Raw genomic sequence first — 20,795 nt, forward strand, 5'->3', positions numbered from 1 at the left:
TAGACTGAGTCTAAGTGCCCTAACTTTTCCAGAGGCTACCCAAACCACTGGATTTTATCTAGCTTATTTCAAAGTATTGATAACACCCAGTGTAATCTAGCTCCCTGTGGCAACAGTGAAAACTGACTGGCAATCATCATATCCTTCACCACCAACTCAGCAATGAATGAGAAAATAAAAATCACCAACTCTCAGCTTCTCAGGAGAAGAGTTGGACAACACATCCAGTATTCTAAATTTTTGGACTGCTTCCCATAGGATTGACTTCTGTCTACCCTTCCTTGAAGTGCTGATGTGACCCAGCAGAGTCTGATTGCCTGGTACCAGTGAAAACAGAGATGATAGTGTGTGATGGAAGCTGTCATAGCATAGTTCCATAGTTCCTCCCCCAGATCCAACACAGAGTGAGTGGACAAGATGCTCTAGCTCCTAGCTTCTCTCTGGGGAGTAAGAGTGGAAAGAACATCTGATAACCAACTTTCACAGATGCTTCCTGAGGAACTGGATTACTGAATCCATTATGTCAAAGCACTTGCATACACTAGATGACTAGAAGCTGCTCAGAACAAAGTATGTGGAACTTAACACCAAGTTTGTAGATACTGCAGAATGGCCAGGCTGATTGGTGAGGTCAGAGGATTTTATATTTTTAAAATGTCCATATTCCCTCAACATGATTTTCAGATTCAGTACAAGTCCCATGAAAATCCTAGGGGCATTTTATACAGAAATAGAAAAAAGATCCTAAGATTCATATGGACTTGCAAAAGATCTCATAATCAAAGCAGTCTAACACAAGAAGAACAAAGCTGGAGGCATAAACTTCATGGTTTTAAATTATATTATGGACCAACAATGATGCTAAACTTGATACCACTGAACAGTAAGAATTCCTCTTACTTGAATTTCTAACATGTTTTTCACCTCCCTGTAAGCCCTCACTAGAAGCCAGATTCTGTCTTTCTAGGCCTCCCAGCTTCCAACCCCTATCACGGTTCAAGTACTCTCTGTGTTTGTTTCTTTATGGTAGTTCATCTCTTCTGGTACCAAAATGTGAAATACTATTGCTATGTCATACATTATTACAAACTTAGTAGCTTAAAAAAAGCAATATTATATCACACACTTTCTGAGGGTTAGAAATCTTGGAATGACTTAGCAGAATTAATCTGGTTCAAGGTTTCTCATGAAGTTTCCATCAAACTGCTGGCTGGGACTATGTCATCTGAAGGCTTATCTAAGGCTAGAGAGTTGGAAGGCTGTCAAGGAAGAGGAAATCTCATTTCCTGCAGTTGGACTGTCCAGAGGAGGCTTTAGTTCTTTGTCACAGAGTCCTTACAACAGGGTTTCTCATGATACAGTCAGTAGCTGGCTTCCCCCAGATCAAGTAATATGGAAAAGAGAAAAGAGGAAGAAGTCATACTATCTTTTATGATCTAGCCTTAAAAGTGGCATATTATCATTTCCTCTGTGTTCTATTGATGACCCTGATAGAATGTGAAAGGAAATTAAACAAAGATAAATACACCAGAAGATGAAGATCATTGGCAAACACCTTGTGGGTTGGCTAACATACCTACTTTATAGATTTTCATCTTCTATAATGAATTGATAATATAAGACACAACTGGTTTTGTACAGCAAAATTTATAAGTACATTTACAACTGCTAAGATGTAATAAGGCAAAGAGGAGAATAGGTGTCTATATAGTCTCATTTTAGCCACTTTGGCAAGGGTTGGCAAACAATGACCTATAGACTAAATTCCTCCCACTATCTGTTTTTGTAAATGAAGTTCTTTTTTTTTCTTAAGATTTTATTTATTTATTCATGAGAGACACACACACACAGAGAAGAGAGAGGTAGAGACACAGGCAGAGGGAGAAGCAGGCCCCCTGCAGGGAGTCCCATGTGGGACTCGATCCAGGGTCTCCAGGATCAACCCTGGACCAAAGGCAGGCGGTAAACTGCTGAGCCACCCAGGGATCCCCATAAATGAAGTTCTTTTGTAATAAGGCCAAACCACTAATTTATGTATTATCAATGTCTTCATTTGCACTACAATGGTAGAGTTAAATAGTTCAACAGAGACAGCCCTCAAAGTTGAAAATATTTACTATCCAGTTTTCTGGAGAAAGCTTTCTAACCTCTACACTAAGACATAGAAAGAAAAAATACAGAAGACCCAAAATTATGGAAATGAAAAAGGAGGTTTAAGCGTTCCAAAGATTTCCAAATTTAGATAATTGAAAGAAATCATAAGGCTTCAATAAGCATACTCACATAAAACTTTTTAAAAAGGCAAATAATGGGCAGCCCAGGTGGCTCAGCGGTTTAGCCCTGCCTTCAGCCCAGCCCAGGGCGTGATCCTGGAGACCTGGGATTGAGTCCCACGTCGGGCTTCCTGCATGGAGCCTGCTTCTCCCTATGCCTATGTCTCTGCCTCAATCTCTCTCTCTCTTTCTCTCTCTCTCTCTCTGTCTCTCTCATAAATAAATAAATAAAATCTTAAAAAAATAAAAATAAAATGCAAATAATATAATACAGCAGGAGAAAATTCAAATAAGCAGTTGGGGACCAAAAAACGATGCAGAAACAAGCACCCCAATGTTCTTGCTTCCACAAAGGCATAATTCCTCTCTGAAAAAAACTACTAATATTTGTGCTGATTCCTATATGAAGAAACTTGATTTTAGGAGAGCTTAGACAGAAATGTCCTGCATAGCCTGGTTATATAGCAGAGACAAGATATATAACTAATTATCAAGTATAAGTTATAAATAAACAAACTGATTCTAGGTTCCACACAGAAAGTTTAAACTTAAAAAAAAATTACCACAGTTTTTGTACCAGTTATTTTTTTTAATATTTTATTTATTTATTCATGACAGAGAGAGAGAGAGGCAGAGACACAGGCAGAAGAAGGCTCCTTGTGGGGAGCCTGATGTGGGACTAGATCTCAAGACCTGGGATCATGCCTTGAGCCAAAGGCTCAGCCACCCAGGTCCCCCATGCTAATAAGTTTTTATGTTAACTAACTTGGTTACTTAGTAATCTAGCTCACTGCCCTAATCATAGCCAAGAGTCAAAAAACAACTCTCAAGCATCTCTGGAAATAAGCAAAGAACTATCTCAATCCAGCTATACAAAAACTTGTCTTTAATAGGCAAACAATAGTGGAGGAACGAAGAACTAATATATTGGAAAAAAATTTTAAAGTATTATTTGTCCTGGCATACATGAATTCAATTCTTAGTTATCTTACCAGGAATCAAAAGTCAAAGTTTAAATTCAATAAACTGTGTAGTAGCACTTACAGCATATTTTTTAGGGCTATGTTGGTATGGTAGGCAGAACTCTAAGAAGACCTCAAAATTCCCATATCTTGGTGTACATATGTATAATCATGTACTCTTCAATTTCAGTGGGATTTATGAAGATAATAGGATGTTGCTCTGTGATTAAGTGATATTATGTGGAAAGATTAGGCTATTTCTCAGATGTAACTAAGGTTCTAAATTAGTCAATTTTAAATTAATCAAAAGAGCATATTCTGGGTACACCTGATCTGATCAGTTAAATACTTTAAAAAGACTCTAGAGGTGAGAGAGAGAAAGGAGTGCACTACTTCTGGGCTTGAAGAAGCAAGTATCCTGTGACTGTGTATGGAGAAGGGAAGCCACTAGCAGGTAAGGGTCTCAGTTCTATAGCTACAAGGGACCAAATCTGCCATCAGCCTGAATGAACTTGGAAGTGGACTCAGTTTCAGGTGAAAATTCAGCACGGCCATGACTTGGATTCCAGCCTTTTGAAGCCTTGAGCTAAGGACTAATCCATGCTCAGCTCCTGATCCATAGATATTATGACATACAAACATAAGTCATTTTAAGTTTCTAAATTTATCATAATTTGTTATGTACCAATACATAACATGTATTACATACATTCAGGGTAATGCATTTAGGTAACAGGATAAAATTAAGGAAGAATAAGCTAACTTGTGGCAATATTATTTTGTTATTTTGGTGGTGGAGTGGACATTCCTTCACCTTTTATTAGTTTTAAGTTCAAAATTGAGATATTCACTCAACTAGATCCTTCCATGTGCATTAGCCCATTTCATACCAAAAATAAAACAAAAAAAACCAAATCAAAACCAAAACAATAACAAAAACAAAACCAGAGAACAAAAGAAAAATAATATTTCTCCCCAGAAAATATACTAGAAATTACAGTAGAAGGGAAAAGGGATATTTAATAGGCAGACTTTTGTATAAAAGAAGTCTTTCCCATCCCAAAGATGACAAAAACATTTTCAGGATGAAGGAAAGCAGTATTCAGGCAAGAGTGGAAGAAGACTAAAAAAAATAAAACAGGTCTGATGGTCATGACTCAGTGTCACTAACACGATTAGATCATGTTGTGAGAAAGACACACTACTGTGGGGAACTAGTAGTTTCCTTTCAATCCAGGACCCCCGTCATAATGCCCCAATATGATATGGAAATTGAAAAAAACACCTGAGCTATATTAGGAGGCTACAGGAAGGGAGGAAAATTCCTCTCTCACTAGAGGTAACTTTTGACATAGATTACTCTCTGGAATTAGGTATCACCCATCATATTTAGCACCTTCTATTCCCTCATTGCTCTTGCAACTTTAATGAATGTTCACAAGTCCTCAGTAGAAAGGCAGACAGGGCTCTGGGCACCTCATGGGGTGATGATACGAAAAGAAATAATTTGAAGCTATATTTGGGTGTGGTTAAATGAAAACCTATGAGATTCATCCTGGACAAAACTATAAAAAATAGACCATCCTTGGTTCATTACATAGAAAACCACTGCAAATAAAAAAGCAAACAAAAAACCCAAAGGAAGTGCTTTATGGAAAGACAACAGGGGGATAGGATAGTTGCAACAGAAAACTATTGGTTTTCATCATAAGTTTATCTATACTGTTTTTTAATTTAATTAAAAGTCTATTATCTTGAATTTACATGGACAAAAAACTCAAAACATTTTAATGATTTATTTATTTATTTTAGAGAGTGCGCAGGAGAGGCAGAGGGAGAGAAAGAATGAGAATCTCCAGCAGACTCTCTGCTGAGTGTGGAGCCCAAACTGGGGCTTGATCTCACCACCCTGAGATCATGACCTAAGCCAAAATAAAGAGTTGGATGCTTACCCACAGATGGAGTCACCTAGGCACCCCAAGCTAAAACATTTTAAATGTCCAAAAAGTATAATGCGTTTCCTCCTAATCCAAGTTAAACATTTGATTTTTATTATCTTCTATTTTTCATAATATATGTTCTTTTTTTCTAATCTTCATCCAAGAATGTGAAGTGGGCAATCTTATTATCCTTAGATTTTAAGAATCAAAACACACAGGCCCTTTTCTCTTCCTGGCTCTTTATTAAAAATCAATTTGAAGCTCTTAATTATTGTAATTTAATTGAAATAGAAAACAAAAACACATTAATATAAATTTTTAAAGATATATATGCAATAGTTTTATTTATTTTTTATTTTTTTTAATAAATTTATTTTTTATTGGTGTTCAATTTACCAACATACAGAATAACACCCAGTGCTCATCCTATCAAGTGCCCCCCTCAGTGCCCGTCACCCATTCACCCCCGCCTCCGGTCCTCCTCCCCTTCCACCACCCCTAGTTCGTTTCCCAGAGTTAGGAGTCTTTATGTTCTGTCTCCCTTTCTGATATTTCCCACACATTTCTTCTCCCTTCCCTTATATTCCCTTTCACTATTATTTATATTCCCCAAATGAATGAGACCGTATAATGTTTGTCCTTCTCCGATTGACTTACTGCACTCAGCATAATACCCTCCACTTCCATCCATGTCGAAGCAATGATGGGTATTTGTCGATTCTAATGGCTGAGTAATATTCCATTGTATACATAAACCACATCTTCTTTATCCATTCATCTTTCGATGGACACAGAGGCTCCTTCCACAGTTTGGCTATTGTGGACATTGCTGCTGGAAACATCGGGGTGCAGGTGTCCCGGCGTTTCATTGCATCTGTACCTTTGGGGTAAATCCCCAACAGTGCAATTGCTGGGTCGTAGGGCAGGTCTATTTGTAACTCTTTGAGGAACCTCCACACAGTTTTCCAGAGTGGCTGCACCAGTTCACATTCCCACCAACAGCGTAAGAGGGTTCCCTTTTCTCCACATCCTCTCCAACATTTGTGGTTTCCTGCCTTGTTGATTTTCCGCATTCTCACTGGTGTCAGGTGTATGCAATAGTTTTTAAAAAAGAGAATTGGTTTTTGATATCTGTGAGATTAGAAAAACTTCATCCAAGTCACAGGAATCAGACCTTATTATGTTTCCACTCCTTGGACACACTCAGAACCCCCTTGATTAAATGGGATGCTCCCTCCCCAACAGAAAAATAGAATTGTTCAAATTTGACACATAACTTTCAGGAAAAAGTTTGAGGTTGATTAGAGATTAAGATCCTCAGTTTAACATCTATGAAGGCAAGGGAAACAAAAGCAAAATGAACTATTGGGACCTCATCAAGATCATAAGCTTCTGTACAGTGAAGGAAACAATCAATAAAACTAAAAGACAACCTACAGGATCAGAGAAGATATTTGTAAATGACATATCAGATAAAGGGCTAGTATCCAAGATCTATAAAGAACTTATCAAATTCAACACCCAAGAAATAATCCAGTCATGAAATGGGAAGAAGATATGAACAGACATTTCTCCATAGAAGATCTATATGTGGCCAACAAGCACATGAAAAAATGCTCCACATCACTTGCCATCAGGGAAAACAAATCAAAACCACAACGAGATAGATACCACCTCACACCAGCAAGAATGGCTAAAATTAACAAGACAGGAAACAACAAATATTGGAGAGGATGTGGAGAAAGAGGGGACCCTCTTGCACTGTTGGTGGGTATGCAAGCTACTACAGCCACTCTGGAAAACAGTGTGGAGGTTCCTCAAAAGTTAAAAATAGAGCCACCCTATGACCCAGCAATTGCAGTACTGGATATTTACCCCAAGCTATTGTAGTGAAACAATTAGGCACTTGCACTCAATGCTCCTAGCAGCAATGTCCACAGTAGCCTAACTGTGGAAGAAGCCAAGATGTCCTTCAACAGATGAATGGATAAAGAAGTGATATATATATATATATATATATATATATATATATATATATATATATATCAATGGAATATTAGCCATCGAAAGGATGAATGCCTACCATTTGCTTTGACATGGATGGAACTGGAAGGTATTATGCTGAGTGAAATAAACCAATCAGGGAAGGACAATCATCATATGGTTTCACTCATATGTGAGATATAAGAAATAGTGAAAGAGCATATAAGGGAAAAGAGGAAAACTGAGTGGGGAAATATTAGAGAGGAAGACAAACCATGAGAGACTCCTAACTCTGGGAAGCAAACAAAGCATTGTGGAAGGGGAGGTGGGTGAGGGGATGGGGTGACTAGGTGATGGGCACTAAGGAGGGCACTTGATGGAATGAAACTAGGTGTTATACTATATGTTTGCAAATTGAATTTAAATTTAAAAAGGGGGGGGAGATCTTCAGTTTACATCTTGGTGACTTTTTACCATTGGATAAGCATAAGGCAAGAAATGTGTAGAGTAAAAAGTAAGTATTGCAAATTCATGTGATCAAGCTTGGATCCTGTTTACCCATGCAAAATCTAAAAGCAATCACATGGGAACTACCTATTTGGACAAAGACTCAAAATGATTCTACAGAATCAGGACCATCAATCAAAGAACACAAATATGTCCCCTCTAAAGTCTGATGATACACATGAGGATGCTATCATATGACACCTTAAGCTCTAAATTAAAAAATATAGATATCCAGAAAGAACTAAGCTCCAGAAAAGTAAGATGAAGATGGGACTTCCCAATTTACTATGTCGTATAAAAGAACTGAAATGACATTGATATATGTCATTTTATACAAATTATTTTATTTGAACTTCTGCAAAGAAAATTTACAAGAATATATGCTAAAAGTATATTAAATTTAATATTGAACATATACATTAAATCACAATACTCCTGAAATTCTTCACCTTGATGCTTTGTTATTGAAGTATAGGTGCCAAAATTTCATTAATTTGAAAACACATGACTTCAAATATATGAAAATTGTATCACAAGACATAATTTGAAACATTTTACAGATGCCAGAAGTAGATAATTAGCAATAATTTAAGAGATACAGTTATGTTCTTAGTACTACTGATTCTTCTTCACTGCCCACTCTTTCACTCTAAGAAATACCTACATAAGCTCTTGCTTACATATAAAACTATGTTTATCTTCACAGGATACATCCAAAACACTGTGGCTTGAGCTATATATTACACATTTCTTTGCATCAAAAGTTTGAATTTTTTGCAACCTGTAATGAAAAATAAAATGTTAACATATGAGAAAAGTAAATGGGAATATTCAAAGATAGTGTTTTATATTAAATTATAGAGCTTTTAAAAGCACTTGAATGAGATAAGTAACATATTGAGTCAATTTTTTTTTTTGTTCAAGAGTAACATTTTCACAATTTCAGAGCACAGTGTTATGAAAACTCAGTTATTGTCTCAATAATCAACATCATTAAGCTAAGGATTTTACATTTTTGCTGTTGTTATTTATGATTTTTCAATATGATATGCTTTGCTTCCATTTTGTTTAAAGATATACTGGATAATCTAGTCTGGGAAAACAAATCCAAGCAAAAAAATTATGATTGTCTGATGCTGTAAATCCCATCTTTATGAATGAAAATAAGATCCAAAGATTACAAATATACAGAAAATAAGTCCAAATATTTGAAACATAAGAGTATGCCAAAAATAATGGGCTCAACCAGAGTAAAGACAATAATGGATATGCTATTTTCCCTGGCTTCTGTGAAGATGAGCATCTGTACATGCACATACACATCCAAGTGCTCATACAAGGCAAAAAATTTTCAAAAAGGTAAAAAGTTGTTTTATGGTTAAAAGTACACCAACATCATGTCACTTAAGCATAAATGTGGATGATCTAGATGGAACTAAAATTGATATTTTGTTAGATCTTCTCTTTTTTCTGTATTTTCATGCCTTACATAGGTTATCTTAGCTATAGAGTCCCAAATGTTACATTCTCTGGTGATATCTATAGACAAATTCCTAAGGAACAACAACAACAACAACAACAACAACAACAACAAAAACCTAAAAAAAAAAAAAGAAATAAATAAAAAGAACTTGTCTGTCAGAAACTTACAGATCTTGAGAGAGAGCCAAGCCATTTTCCCACAACCAGGTACCATTTTCTTTACTGTAATAGACTCCAATCCAGTAAAAACGCTTACTGGAGCTCACAAAATGCTGATTGGAAACAGAGACAAACATATTACTGTAATTTGAATCTACTCTGGAAATAATGTATTTTTAAAAGTGTCAGCAGCACAGTAGCCTTTCAATCACACAAACTCCGATCATTTTTAATGACCAGTTTAGGAAGTATAGTCCCATGCCTCATTTTTCTTCCTTATCCTCCTATCTATTCATTTATGATATATAAATAAATACTACAAAATATCACATCTTAGAGGAATAAAAAATGTTAGAAAGAAGTAAGAGCTTTCCTGGAACACCTCCTTCACAGAAGATCACAACCAAGTTTGATCCCATATCAACAGTATCTAGAGGATAAATTTCATGGATATGGTCTACTCAACTTATACTCAGGACAGGTACTCCATGCAGCTAGAGAAAGCTTTCACTTTTTCTTAAATTGGGTAATTTTTTTTTATCATACTCTCCATACTTATCACACATTATACCTCAGAATAATGAGAGAAGATAATTACAAAAGAAATTATAAATTCAACTAATGAACACAAAATTACAAAATTGTTTTTCAGTCTTTGAATAAAAATAATGGCCTATTATTCGCTCTGAATTCTCTCTAAATTGTTCCTTGTACTTTACCTGCAATCTAACTTGGTTTTTATTCCTATAATATAAATCTTTGACAAATTTTATGTTTAAGTTTTATAATGATTGTTTCAAGGCATAGTAAATAGTAAGTCATTAGTTCAAATAATAATCATGCATTTACTATCTAATTATAAAGACAAATCAAAGTACTCAGCTTCCTTAGCATATTTTCCTAGATCAAAGAAAATGTAGGAAATAAGCCAGAATTAAATACATGCCAATTCATCTCTGTTTTGAATGTGAAGTAGACTGGAATTCTGTGAAGCACAGAAATCACGACTTTCTGTCCAAGATTTTAATTCATCAAAAAACAAGTAGCAGTTGCATTGGTGCCCAATCCACCTTTTTGGGCAAGAACAACAATCAGAGCCTAAGAGAAAAAAATAAAGATGACTTAGGACATTCATTTTTTTCAATGCTGTTTACTCATTCAAAAATCAGTTGTTATTTATCCACTACTTTCCACAAATATACTTTGAGAAAATACTACATATACCATAGTTCAGGGGCTATTGATATGAACAAGTCGGACATAGCCCTTTTCCCTAATAGAGATTATATTCTAGACATAGGGTCAGAACTATATAATTTCAATCATTTACTAATTATGTTTAATGATAATTTTCATAAATATACACAAGATTAAGTCAGTATGTTAAAACATCAGGTAGCAGAGTGTAATTTGGAGGGTGGCTAAAGAACCTTTTTGAGGAAGTGACCCTGTTGTGTAAACAGGAGTAAACTAGATGAAAGAGATATTTAAAGGAGACTATTTTAGCATATTTTCTGAGTCAGAAAAAAAAATGGAACAAATTGGAGAATTTCAGTGTGTGTATATTTTATTTTCAAAATAAAGATAAATAAAACAATTAGCTTGAAGATCATACAGTTTACCAGTGATAGCATATTGAACATTTACTATCCTCACTCATAAAAGTCAAGACACCTGGTAGGCACTCAAATCTCTGTCAAATTAATGGTGTTGAAGTGTAAGGTAGAATGGTGTTACTAGGAGCTGGAGAGTTGGGTAAATGGAGAGATGTCAGTCAATGGGGACACACTTCCAGTTACAATGTGAATAAGTTCTGTGGATCTCATGCACAGAGTTATGATTTCAGTCAGCAAAACTGTATTGTATACCTGCAAGTTGCTAAAAAAGTAGATCCTGAATGCTTTCACCACAAAAAAAAAAAAAAAAAAGGAATGGTAATTATGTGACATGATAGAGGTATTAGCTACTGTCATGGTAGTAACCATATTACAACATACAAGTGTATCAAATCAAACTGTTGATTATTTTAAACTTACACATCATTATATATCAATAATATCTCAATACAGATGGAAAAGAATGCTAAGAGAAAAAAGAATAAAGTGCTAAATGAACAGAAGATGCTATATGTACAGAAGATGGTGAATAATTTGGAGACTATTTGGAAAAAATACCTTAAAAAACTGGACTTTGAGCTGGCTTTCACTGGATAATAAGGGTTTAAAATTACAGAAATCTGTGCACTATATTAAAAAAGCAGAAGGAAATATAAAGAGATATAAAAGTATGGTCTCTGAGCAAAGCGACAGGTTATTAGGATTAACTGTAGTATTTACTGTAACTAATTTTTGATTTGTCACTAAAACATGAGCACGTCTTTGGGGAAAATATGTCATTTCAAGCTAATATTTCCTTATTACTTAAATATGTGAATGATGCACTGTATATACAATGTTATTTAATGTCTTTTATATTGGAGAATTATGAAACGTGACTATCTTACAATTAGTAGGTAAATTTGTATTACTAAGTGTACTATTCCATCATGCTCTATGTGAGAAAAATAAGAAACTGTCTATTTCATCCTCTACCAACACTAAGGTTTTCCAAAGTATGGAACCTACCTTTTTGGAGTTCTGTGATTGGTCCTGGTGACAATGTTGGCTGAATACTTTCTGTAAGTAATACTATAAAAAAATGATTAAAAATTCACTCCATTGGATACAAGCTCATGAAATAATAAAATATTACACATTAGTAAAATGAAACCTTTATTATTGAATGGTTTCACTACAGGTATGGTCTTTATACAAATTTGCCTAGAAAAACTTACAATTTTTCAACAAAATTCCCATTGTAGTCATCAACAAAAGGCATATTACTCCTAAGATCCCAGAAATCAAATTCCATAGAGTGGTCTGAGAAACTGTAATGAAAGAGAGATACAATGATGATTTTTTTTTAATCTTTTTATTTATTTATGATAGTCACAGAGAGAGAGAGAGAGAGAGAGAGGCAGAGACACAGGCAGAGGGAGAAGCAGGCTCCATGCACCGGGAGCCCGACGTGGGATTCGATCCCGGGTCTCCAGGATCGTGCCCTGGGCCAAAGGCAGGGGCCAAACCGCTGCGCCACCCAGGGATCCCTACAATGATGATTTAAAGAACAAATGCAAGAGTTGAAGTTCTTAAAAGCAACACGGTGAGAGAGAATCCAAAACATTCTTTGATTTGATAACCCCACCATCTTGCACTAGAAGATGACAATATCTCCTTCAGGACTCCTCTCAATATTCAAATTTTTATGTGGTGTAATTTATTATTTAGTGAGATTATCTATAACTTTTTCCTTTACCAGTCCTGGCTCAGTAAAGTAGATTTGCTATTTATTTCTAAATTCAACAAAGAAGCTTAGGGATCTGGAGTAAGAAGAAATCAACAGACATCAAGTTATGTTTTATGGGCTTACATAATAGATATTTTTGACATCTCAACAAGAATCACAAGATAATTCCTATTAAATAGATAAGAAACTGTAAGGTCCATTAATAATGTTACTTTCTCCAGGTATCAAAGCAAGTGAGTATCCAAGTCAGAAATCAAATGAAAGTTTGTCTAGGCCCAAAATCTTTTTTTTTTTTTTTTTTTTACTTAGCATCTTCTATCACTGCCACAATAGTACTTGAAAATGTGGCCTTCTATTCTCTACTTAAGAAATGTCCAGGGGTACCTGGGTGGCTCAGTGGTTGAGCAGCTGCCTTCACCTCAGGGTGTGATGCCAGGGTCCTGGGATCAAGACCTGAATCAGGCTCCCTAAGGGAGCCTGCTTTTCCCTCTGCCTATGTCTCTGCCTCACTCTGTGTCTCTCATGAATAAATAAAATCTGAAAGAAAGAAAGAAAGAAAGAAAGAAAGAAAGAAAGAAAGAAAGAAAAAAGAAAGAAAGAAAGAAAGAAAGAAAGAAAGAAAGAAAGAAAATGAAAGAAGAAAAAGAAAGAAAGGAAAGATGTGGTTTATGTATACAATGGAATATTACTCAGCCATTAGAAATGACAAATACCCACCATTTGCTTCAACGTGGATGGAACTGGAGGGTATTATGCTGAGTGAAATACGTCAATCGGAGAAGGACAAACAGTGTATGTTCTCATTCATTTGGGGAGTATAAATAAGAGTGAAAGGGAATATAAGGGAAGGGAGAAGAAATGTGTGGGAAATATCAGAAAGGGAGACAGAACATAAAGACTCCTAACTCTGGGAAAGGAACTAGGGGTGGTGGAAGGAGAGGATGGTGGGGGGTGGGGGTGAGTCAGTGACGGGCACTGAGGGGGACACTTGACGGGATGAACACTGGGTGTTATTCTGTATGTTGGTAAATTGAACACCAATAAAAAATTAATTTATTTAAAAAAATAAAAAATAAAATGATAATAATTACTGATAAAAAAAAAAGGAAAAAGAAGAAAGAAAGAAAGAAGAAAAAAAGAAAGAAAGAAAGAAAGAGAAAGAAAAAGAAAGAAAGAAAGAAAGAAAGAAAGAAGAAAGAAAGAAAGAAAGAAAGAAAGAAAGAAAGAAAGAAGAAAGAAAGAAAGAAAGAAAGAAAGAAAGAAAGAAAGAAAGAAAGAAAGAAAGAAAGAAAGAAAAAGAAAGGTCCAACTGCATCTAGCTTTGTAGAGATTTTATTGGAAAGAGAAGATATAAGAGTACTCTACCTGGTATGATGTATGGGTAACAACTTAGGGTCCTGGATTCATTTCCTGGTACATTAAATTATGATATATAAGCAACCATTTTGGCTGAAACATTTGTTTGGAAAGAGCATTACGTTTTCTCATACCAAAAACTACTGCTTATTTGCATTTACCATAATACGATTCAACATTAGATTTGGCATTAACATTAGCACACTTGCAAAGAGTCACTAACAGGCAGCAAATTCAATTTGCATTCAGATTTAGAGCTATCCCTTTCAGAAGCCACTCTTTAAACCTGCTGAAAAAGCTTCACAAAATCATTTCTAAGTTATAGATAATCAGGACTGGAAAGTGCTGATACATGGAAAGCCTAAAAATATCCACTTTTTTTTAAAAAAGTACTGCCCTGAAATTAGCCACATCCCTGAGATACCTTTTCTGGTTTGTTTCATTTTTTAGAATTTTATGACTTGAGTTTCACATACCTGCCATGAGAAACGTTCCAGTGTTGATGCCAGCAGGACACGATGTGTGCTTAATCAAGAAGAATACTGTGTTAGTCCACAGAGCTGAGCTGGAGGCTAAATAATCCAAAAGTCATGCATGAAGAAATTTCAAAGAAAAAAAGAGAAAAAATATTTCTTTGAACAGTGTTCTTGAATCTTCTATTGGTGAATCTTCTATTGGTGAACAAGAAGCAGTAAAGTTACTAGCTTCTAAAATGTTCCAGGAACCACAGCATAGGCAGGAAATTATCACAGTACACGTGTCATGCAAACCCTTAAAGAACATGAGAGGGATTTTTTTTTCAGTATATGAATAAACGTCACCTTAAAAAATCATTTGGAAAATGGGAAGTTTGGGGTTTTCACCCTTTGAGTAATCCGGGTAGAGATGAATTGTTATCCTGTTTCCTTTGTTTTCTCATCTAAAATTTCACACTCTGAGGCTTTACCTTGAGTGCAGTTCTACACAATGTAAATTCCCTTGGTGTTACCTGAGATTAAATTCAAAAAAGTCTTCAGAAGAGCATCAGTTCTACCAGACACTTAACACTTAACAAATTATGGGGGGGGGGGGGGGATGGAGCCATCCTCCCAAAACCAAGCATTAAGTGAACATCTGACCTAAAATGGTAGTGAGTTCATCGAAGAGCCCTGTTTAGAAAATCAAACATGTAAAATAAATCCCAGTCCCTGAAGCCCCAATTACACAAGGAATCATAGATTTACCTTTTTCTATGCAAATCTGGGCACACTGCATTTTGAATAAAGTAAATGAATGCCATCAGACTCAGCTATTTAACTCATGCTCCATCCAACATTATTTTCTCTTATAACAAGCAAGTAATCACATAACCCATTTCTCTCCCTCTCCCTTTCTTTTTGCCCATTCACTTATGGTTTATAAATCACCACCAAACTATACTTATCTTAGGAGACATCAGAACATAAATGTCTTAAACACTTCCTCCCTAAGTAATTAGATGTCCCATCTTGGGACATTTGAATTCAATGAAACTTTGTGGCTAAAGCACTTGCATACGTCCTATAATTTCTATAGTCAGCACAAGTTTCAAATACAGCCAAGTAGAACTTTTTTTCTTAAAATGATGGACTAACTTTTATATTCATACCTCTAATATGGTTCCACATGTTCTACACTTTATTTCAGAGATGCAAAAAAGCCCCATTATTTAAAACAAATGGTAGAAATGAGTTAAAATTGTTATGATTCAAAAAAAAGTTTGTTAAAAAAACAATGGATAAGAATGAACTGCTATGGCTACAAGGCAGGAAACAACAAATGTTGGAAAGGATGTGGAGAAAGGGGAACCCTCTTGCACTGTTGGTGGGAATCCAAGCTGCTACAGCCACTCTGGAAAACAGTGTGGAGGTTCCTCAAGAAGATAAAAATAAGCTACCCTATGACCCAGCAATTGCAGTACTGGATATTTACCCCAAAGATATTGATGTAGTGAAATAATGAGACACCTGCACCCCAATGTTCATAGCAGCGATGTCCACAACAGCCAAACTGTGGAAGGAGCCAAGATGTCCTTCAACAGATAATTGGATAAAGAAGATGTGGTCTATATATACAATGGAATATTACTCAGCCATCAGAAAAGACAAATGTCAATCATTTGCTTTGACATGGATGGAACTGGAAGGTATTATGCTGAGTGAAATAAGTCAATTGGAGAAAGACAATTATCATATGGTGGCACTCATATGTGGAATGTAAGAAATAATGAAAGGGACTATAAGGGAAAGCAGGGAGCAGGGAAACTGAGTGGGAAAAATTAGAGAGGAAGACAAACCATGAGAGACTTGACCCTGGGAAACAGATTGCTGAAGGCAAGGTAGGTGGGGGAAGTGGTAACTGGGTGATGAGCATTAATGAGGGTACATGATGGGATAAGCACTGGGTGTTATACTGTATGTTGGCAAATTGAATTTAAATTTAAAAAAAGAATGAAGTTCTACTCTATTTTAAAGCCTCGTGTTAGAATTATGATTGCCTATTTTTAATCTCCACTCACCTAAAGTACAAAACATGAACCTAATCACTTTACTTAAATGAAACATCAACTGGTAAGAATATTGAATACATATTTTTACTCATAATTAAACTATTTTCATAGGAACACAAGTGTTTGTATTTTAATATTTAATAAGTCTATTTTTACTAATTGTAAATTTTCCAAAGAGTTTCTTTTTTTTTTTTTTTTTTTTATTTATTTATGATAGTCACAGAGAGATAGAGAGAGAGGCAGAGACACAGGCAGAGGGAGAAGCAGGCTCCATGCATCGGGAGCCCGACGTGGGATTCGATCCCGGGTCTCCAGGATCACGCCCTGGGCCAAAGGCAGGCGCCAAACCGCTGCGCCACCCAGGGATCCCCCAAAGAGTTTCTTAACCTTTTCCCAGAAACCTGAATTTTATGCCATTCAAGTAATTTGGTAAGGAATCTTATGTTACTTTTATAATGACCATTTTAGGGCACAGGGAACAGCCAGATAATTTGTTCAAAAGTTCATGCAATATCTAACAATCAAATCAAAAGTATTCAGCTTAATCTTTAAGTATTTTTCAATGCCACCCAAAGGAAAATGTGAGACACTCAGTTTGAGAAAATATTGATTCCTCTCTACCCTTTACCCAAAATACACTAAAATGCCAGCTCCTTCTCATTTATACTTAATTACTGGAACAGAACAGAGAAACAGAGGAGGGAGAGACAACTTCAGAAAGAAATAAAGGACTCATATTAAAATAGAAATTTAAGCACGAGCTTGTAGGATAAATTGGACTTGGAAATACAGAACTGTGGTTACTGTAACGTTATAAATACATAACAGACATGCCTCAAACCAAAACCTAAGTAAGATGGAAAAAATTCAACACAAATATTTTCTTCCCATCTTTTTTAACAAAATATAACAGACATATTGAAAAGTAAGAAGAACAAAAATTCTAATGAATATCAGAGGCAACACTGGCATCTACCACCCCCATCAAGAAATAGAGCATTTCCAGCACCCCAAGATCTTTCTTCACTTAACCTGGTAGTTACTACTATCTTTCTCATTCCAGGTATCACCACCATCCTGACTCCAAAACTATCTTGACTTAAAATGCAAAAACTACCATTTTGAAATTTACATAACTAAAACAATATAATATAAACTATTTTGTGTTTAGCTTATTTTCCTCAAGTTCTTGAGAGAGTCATCCAAGGACTCTCTGCCTCTGGTTGACACTGAGTAGGCCGGATGCAAATTACACTGGAGAGGGCTCAAATTTACCCAAAACAAAATGAATAGTAATGATCATCTAAAGGAAATCCAAGGCACTAAATTTCTAAAAAGATGAGCTTCAGGAAGTTGTTTGCCCCTTTCAATAGTTTTTTGTTTTTGTTTTGTTTTGTTTTGTTTTTTCTTAAGACAGGTCTTTATGAATGAGTCTACCACTGATCAACATGTAAAAGTTTATTTTGAAGCACCATGAAAAGAGTGAACTTACTGTGTACCAATTATAATCAACTCAAGTCCAGGTTTATTAAGAAAGAATGTGACAACAGATAAGCAATGACTTCCATGAGCTTTGATTTGAAAAAAATGAGCATATCCACCATCTCTGAAGTTACTATTTTCTTTTCTTTCTTTCTTTCTTCTTTCTTTTTCTTTCTTTCTTTCTTTCTTTCTTTCTTTCTTTCTTTCTTTCTTTCTTTCTTTCTTTCTCTGTCTTCTTTCTTCTTTCTTTCTCTCTTTCTTTCAGTAGGCTCTACACCCAGCGTGGGGCCCAATGTGTCACTTGAACTCATAACCCTGAGATCAAGACCTGGGCTGAGTCCCCAGGTGCCCCTCAATTTACTATTTCTGATGTGTAATAAATTTTTTATTAAAGAAAGTAACAGAATTTGACTTTATAAAGAGGACAGTGTACCATAAGAAAGGGAAATGAAAATAGCTAATGCTAATCTTCTGTTAACTTCATTTTTTTTCACTTTTTCTAATGTTACAATGAATATAGATTGACAAAAAGTTGCAAAATTAATACAGTACAGGTAGTTTCCTGGTACCCTTCGCTTAGTTTTCCCGATGGTAATATCTTACACAGAGTACAATTTCAAAGTCAAGACATTGACATTCATACAATCCATAAGGTATTCAGATTTCACCAGTTTTATATGCATTTATTTGCTTGAGTGTGTGTATGTGTATAGAATTATGCAATTTTGTTTTGTGTATACATTTGTGCAACCACCATCATGTAATCTCTGTTTTTATATTTTAGAAAGTAATTGCCACCATTTATTTTGTTATTCTGGAGTTTGGTTGTTAAAGAAAAGGCAAATAAATGATTGGAATTTTTCCTTAGTTTACCAATTTTTACTTTAATCAGTTGACTTTGCAGGGGAAGTTTTTAACATTTATTGAGCACATATCGCATGCCTGTTCTAATGTTTGATTGAACGTCTCATTAAATGTATGAGCATACATTTACCAGTACCAGTACATTTAATCCTAGTGATGTACTTGGGCATTTTACTATTTTATTTATGTAGAAATTTATTAACACATCAAAATTCTGTTTTATCCAATACTTTCTTTAAAGTAAAGATTATACAAGTAAACCTAGCAATAGACCACCTTTGAATATTCTTGTCCAAGACTCTGACATTAAACTGAGTAACCAGATTCTTACTGATCATTCAGTTCCACCAGTAGAACTTTCCTAATAATTGACTAGGATTATTCTGTATAGGGTCTTGCTCTGGCCTTTTCTAAGAGATTGATATGATCATTTTGTAGCTCCATCAAGTGAGGAGATATTTGCCATTAGTAGAAATGCTGATTTTTCAGTTCTTATTCAGCACATTGTTATTTATTTATTTATTTATTTATTTATTTATTTATTTGAGAGAGAGAAAGCATGAGTGGGGGAGCAGCAGGCAAAGGAAGAGGGAGAAACAGACTTCCTGCTGAGCAGGGAGCCCAACCTGGGGTTCTCAATTCCAGGACCCCAGGATAATGACCTGAGCTCAAGGCAGATGCTTAACCAACTCAGCCACCCACGTACCCCTTAACATATTGTTTTAATTTGATCACTAATTTGTTACAACTATATTATGGGTTTTAGATACTGCATTGTTGCTTTGACAAGTAGGGTATCATTTTAATCAGTTGTGATTTAACTGATAGTTACAAATTCAATCATTTATATTAATCAAAGATGTTACACAAGAATCTTTCCTTTTCACTCATGAAATTAAAGTACCAGGGCAGGCACCTGGGTGGATCAGTTGGCTGAGTATCTGCCGTCTGCTCAGGGCACAATTCCAGGATCCTGGGATGAAGTCCAATATCAGGCTCCCTGCAGGGAGCCTGCTTCTCCCTCTGCTTATGTCTCTGCCTCTCTCTGTGTGTCTCTCATGAATAAATAAACAAAACCTTAAAAAAAAATAAAGTACCAGAAAACTGCATTCCATCAAAAGAAATAGATAAACAAACAACAAAACCAAAGAAACAGCCACCTCTACATCTGGTTCAGGAATTGCTTACTCAGATCTGGATGAAAGAAGCAAAATAATGTGAAAGTTTTGGATATATTTAGATCTTTCTCAGCACTTAACACTGCATAATAGCTATTTTATAAAGTAAAATGTCTACCACAGGAAAAGAAGCATTCAAAATAATGTCCTAATTGGTAACATAGATTATGGATAAAACATTGGCAGTCTCTGATTATTAAGGGCAGAGAGGAGTTGATAAATCAGAATGGAAAAAAAAAACCCCTACAATTTGTTTCTACATTTCTTAATTTCAGCCCATAAAGCATATCTCTTCTCTTTAATAAGTCCCTAAACAGGAGACTTGAGTAGAGTATATGGCCCTCCTGTAAGAGTTTCAGAGTTTGTTAGCTGTGGCTTGTCTATTCCCATGTAGATGGAAACAGTTTATTTGTGGTGAGCTGTTGGGTGGGGTTTTAGGTTCTCGCTTTGAAATAACACCAAAGTGACAAATTGTTTACTTCCTAAAGTCTAAGACTGAAGTATTTTTACTAAGTATCTGTGAAATGGCACAGAGCCTCTTTCTTGACCTTTAGACCAAAACTATATGCATTGTAAAGCCCTATGATGGGTATTTCTTGATGAAACTTGAGCATAAAGAAAAGACAAGGGAAGTTAAAAGAATTCCTTAGAATAGTAAGACACATGAGCACCAAACAGGAGATTATTCAGATCAGTAAAAAGTCTGTCGTCTGGAGAGAACTCACTTTTTAGTTTTC

The 20,795-nt window shown here is 35.4% G+C and overlaps 1 protein-coding gene across 2 annotated transcripts; it reads right to left on the minus strand.

The window, feature by feature from the left end:
- Positions 1 to 7,989: 7,989 nt before the first annotated feature.
- On the minus strand, positions 7,990 to 15,029 carry KLRD1 (killer cell lectin like receptor D1). 2 transcript variants are annotated; one of them, XM_072766040.1, is made up of 6 exons: positions 14,484 to 15,029; positions 12,140 to 12,232; positions 11,931 to 11,993; positions 10,253 to 10,404; positions 9,316 to 9,419; positions 7,990 to 8,446 (listed from the first exon to the last, which is right to left on the minus strand). In XM_072766040.1, exons 1-6 carry the CDS (start codon positions 14,488 to 14,490, stop codon positions 8,326 to 8,328), a joined length of 540 nt encoding a protein of 179 aa, XP_072622141.1. In that variant the 5' UTR covers positions 14,491 to 15,029; the 3' UTR covers positions 7,990 to 8,325. The 2 variants fall into 2 exon arrangements, with proteins under 2 accessions (XP_072622141.1, XP_072622142.1); XM_072766041.1 differs by lacking the exon at positions 12,140 to 12,232 and having other exon boundaries at positions 14,484 to 14,928.
- Between the last annotated feature and the right edge of the window lie 5,766 nt (positions 15,030 to 20,795).

This window comes from Vulpes vulpes, chromosome 8 (genome assembly GCF_048418805.1).
Source record: "Vulpes vulpes isolate BD-2025 chromosome 8, VulVul3, whole genome shotgun sequence".
Taxonomy (NCBI): domain Eukaryota; kingdom Metazoa; phylum Chordata; class Mammalia; order Carnivora; family Canidae; genus Vulpes; species Vulpes vulpes.

What these genes read in the sequence shown, in the direction of transcription:
- KLRD1 (XM_072766040.1), bottom strand. An exon ending in GGGAATTTTGTTGAAAAATT is followed by an intron (nt 11,994 to 12,139) that starts GTAAGTTTTTCT and finishes ATTTTTTTATAG; the next exon opens with TATTACTTACAGAAAGTATT. An exon ending in AATCACAGAACTCCAAAAAG is followed by an intron (nt 10,405 to 11,930) that starts GTAGGTTCCATA and finishes TTTTTCTCTTAG; the next exon opens with GCTCTGATTGTTGTTCTTGC.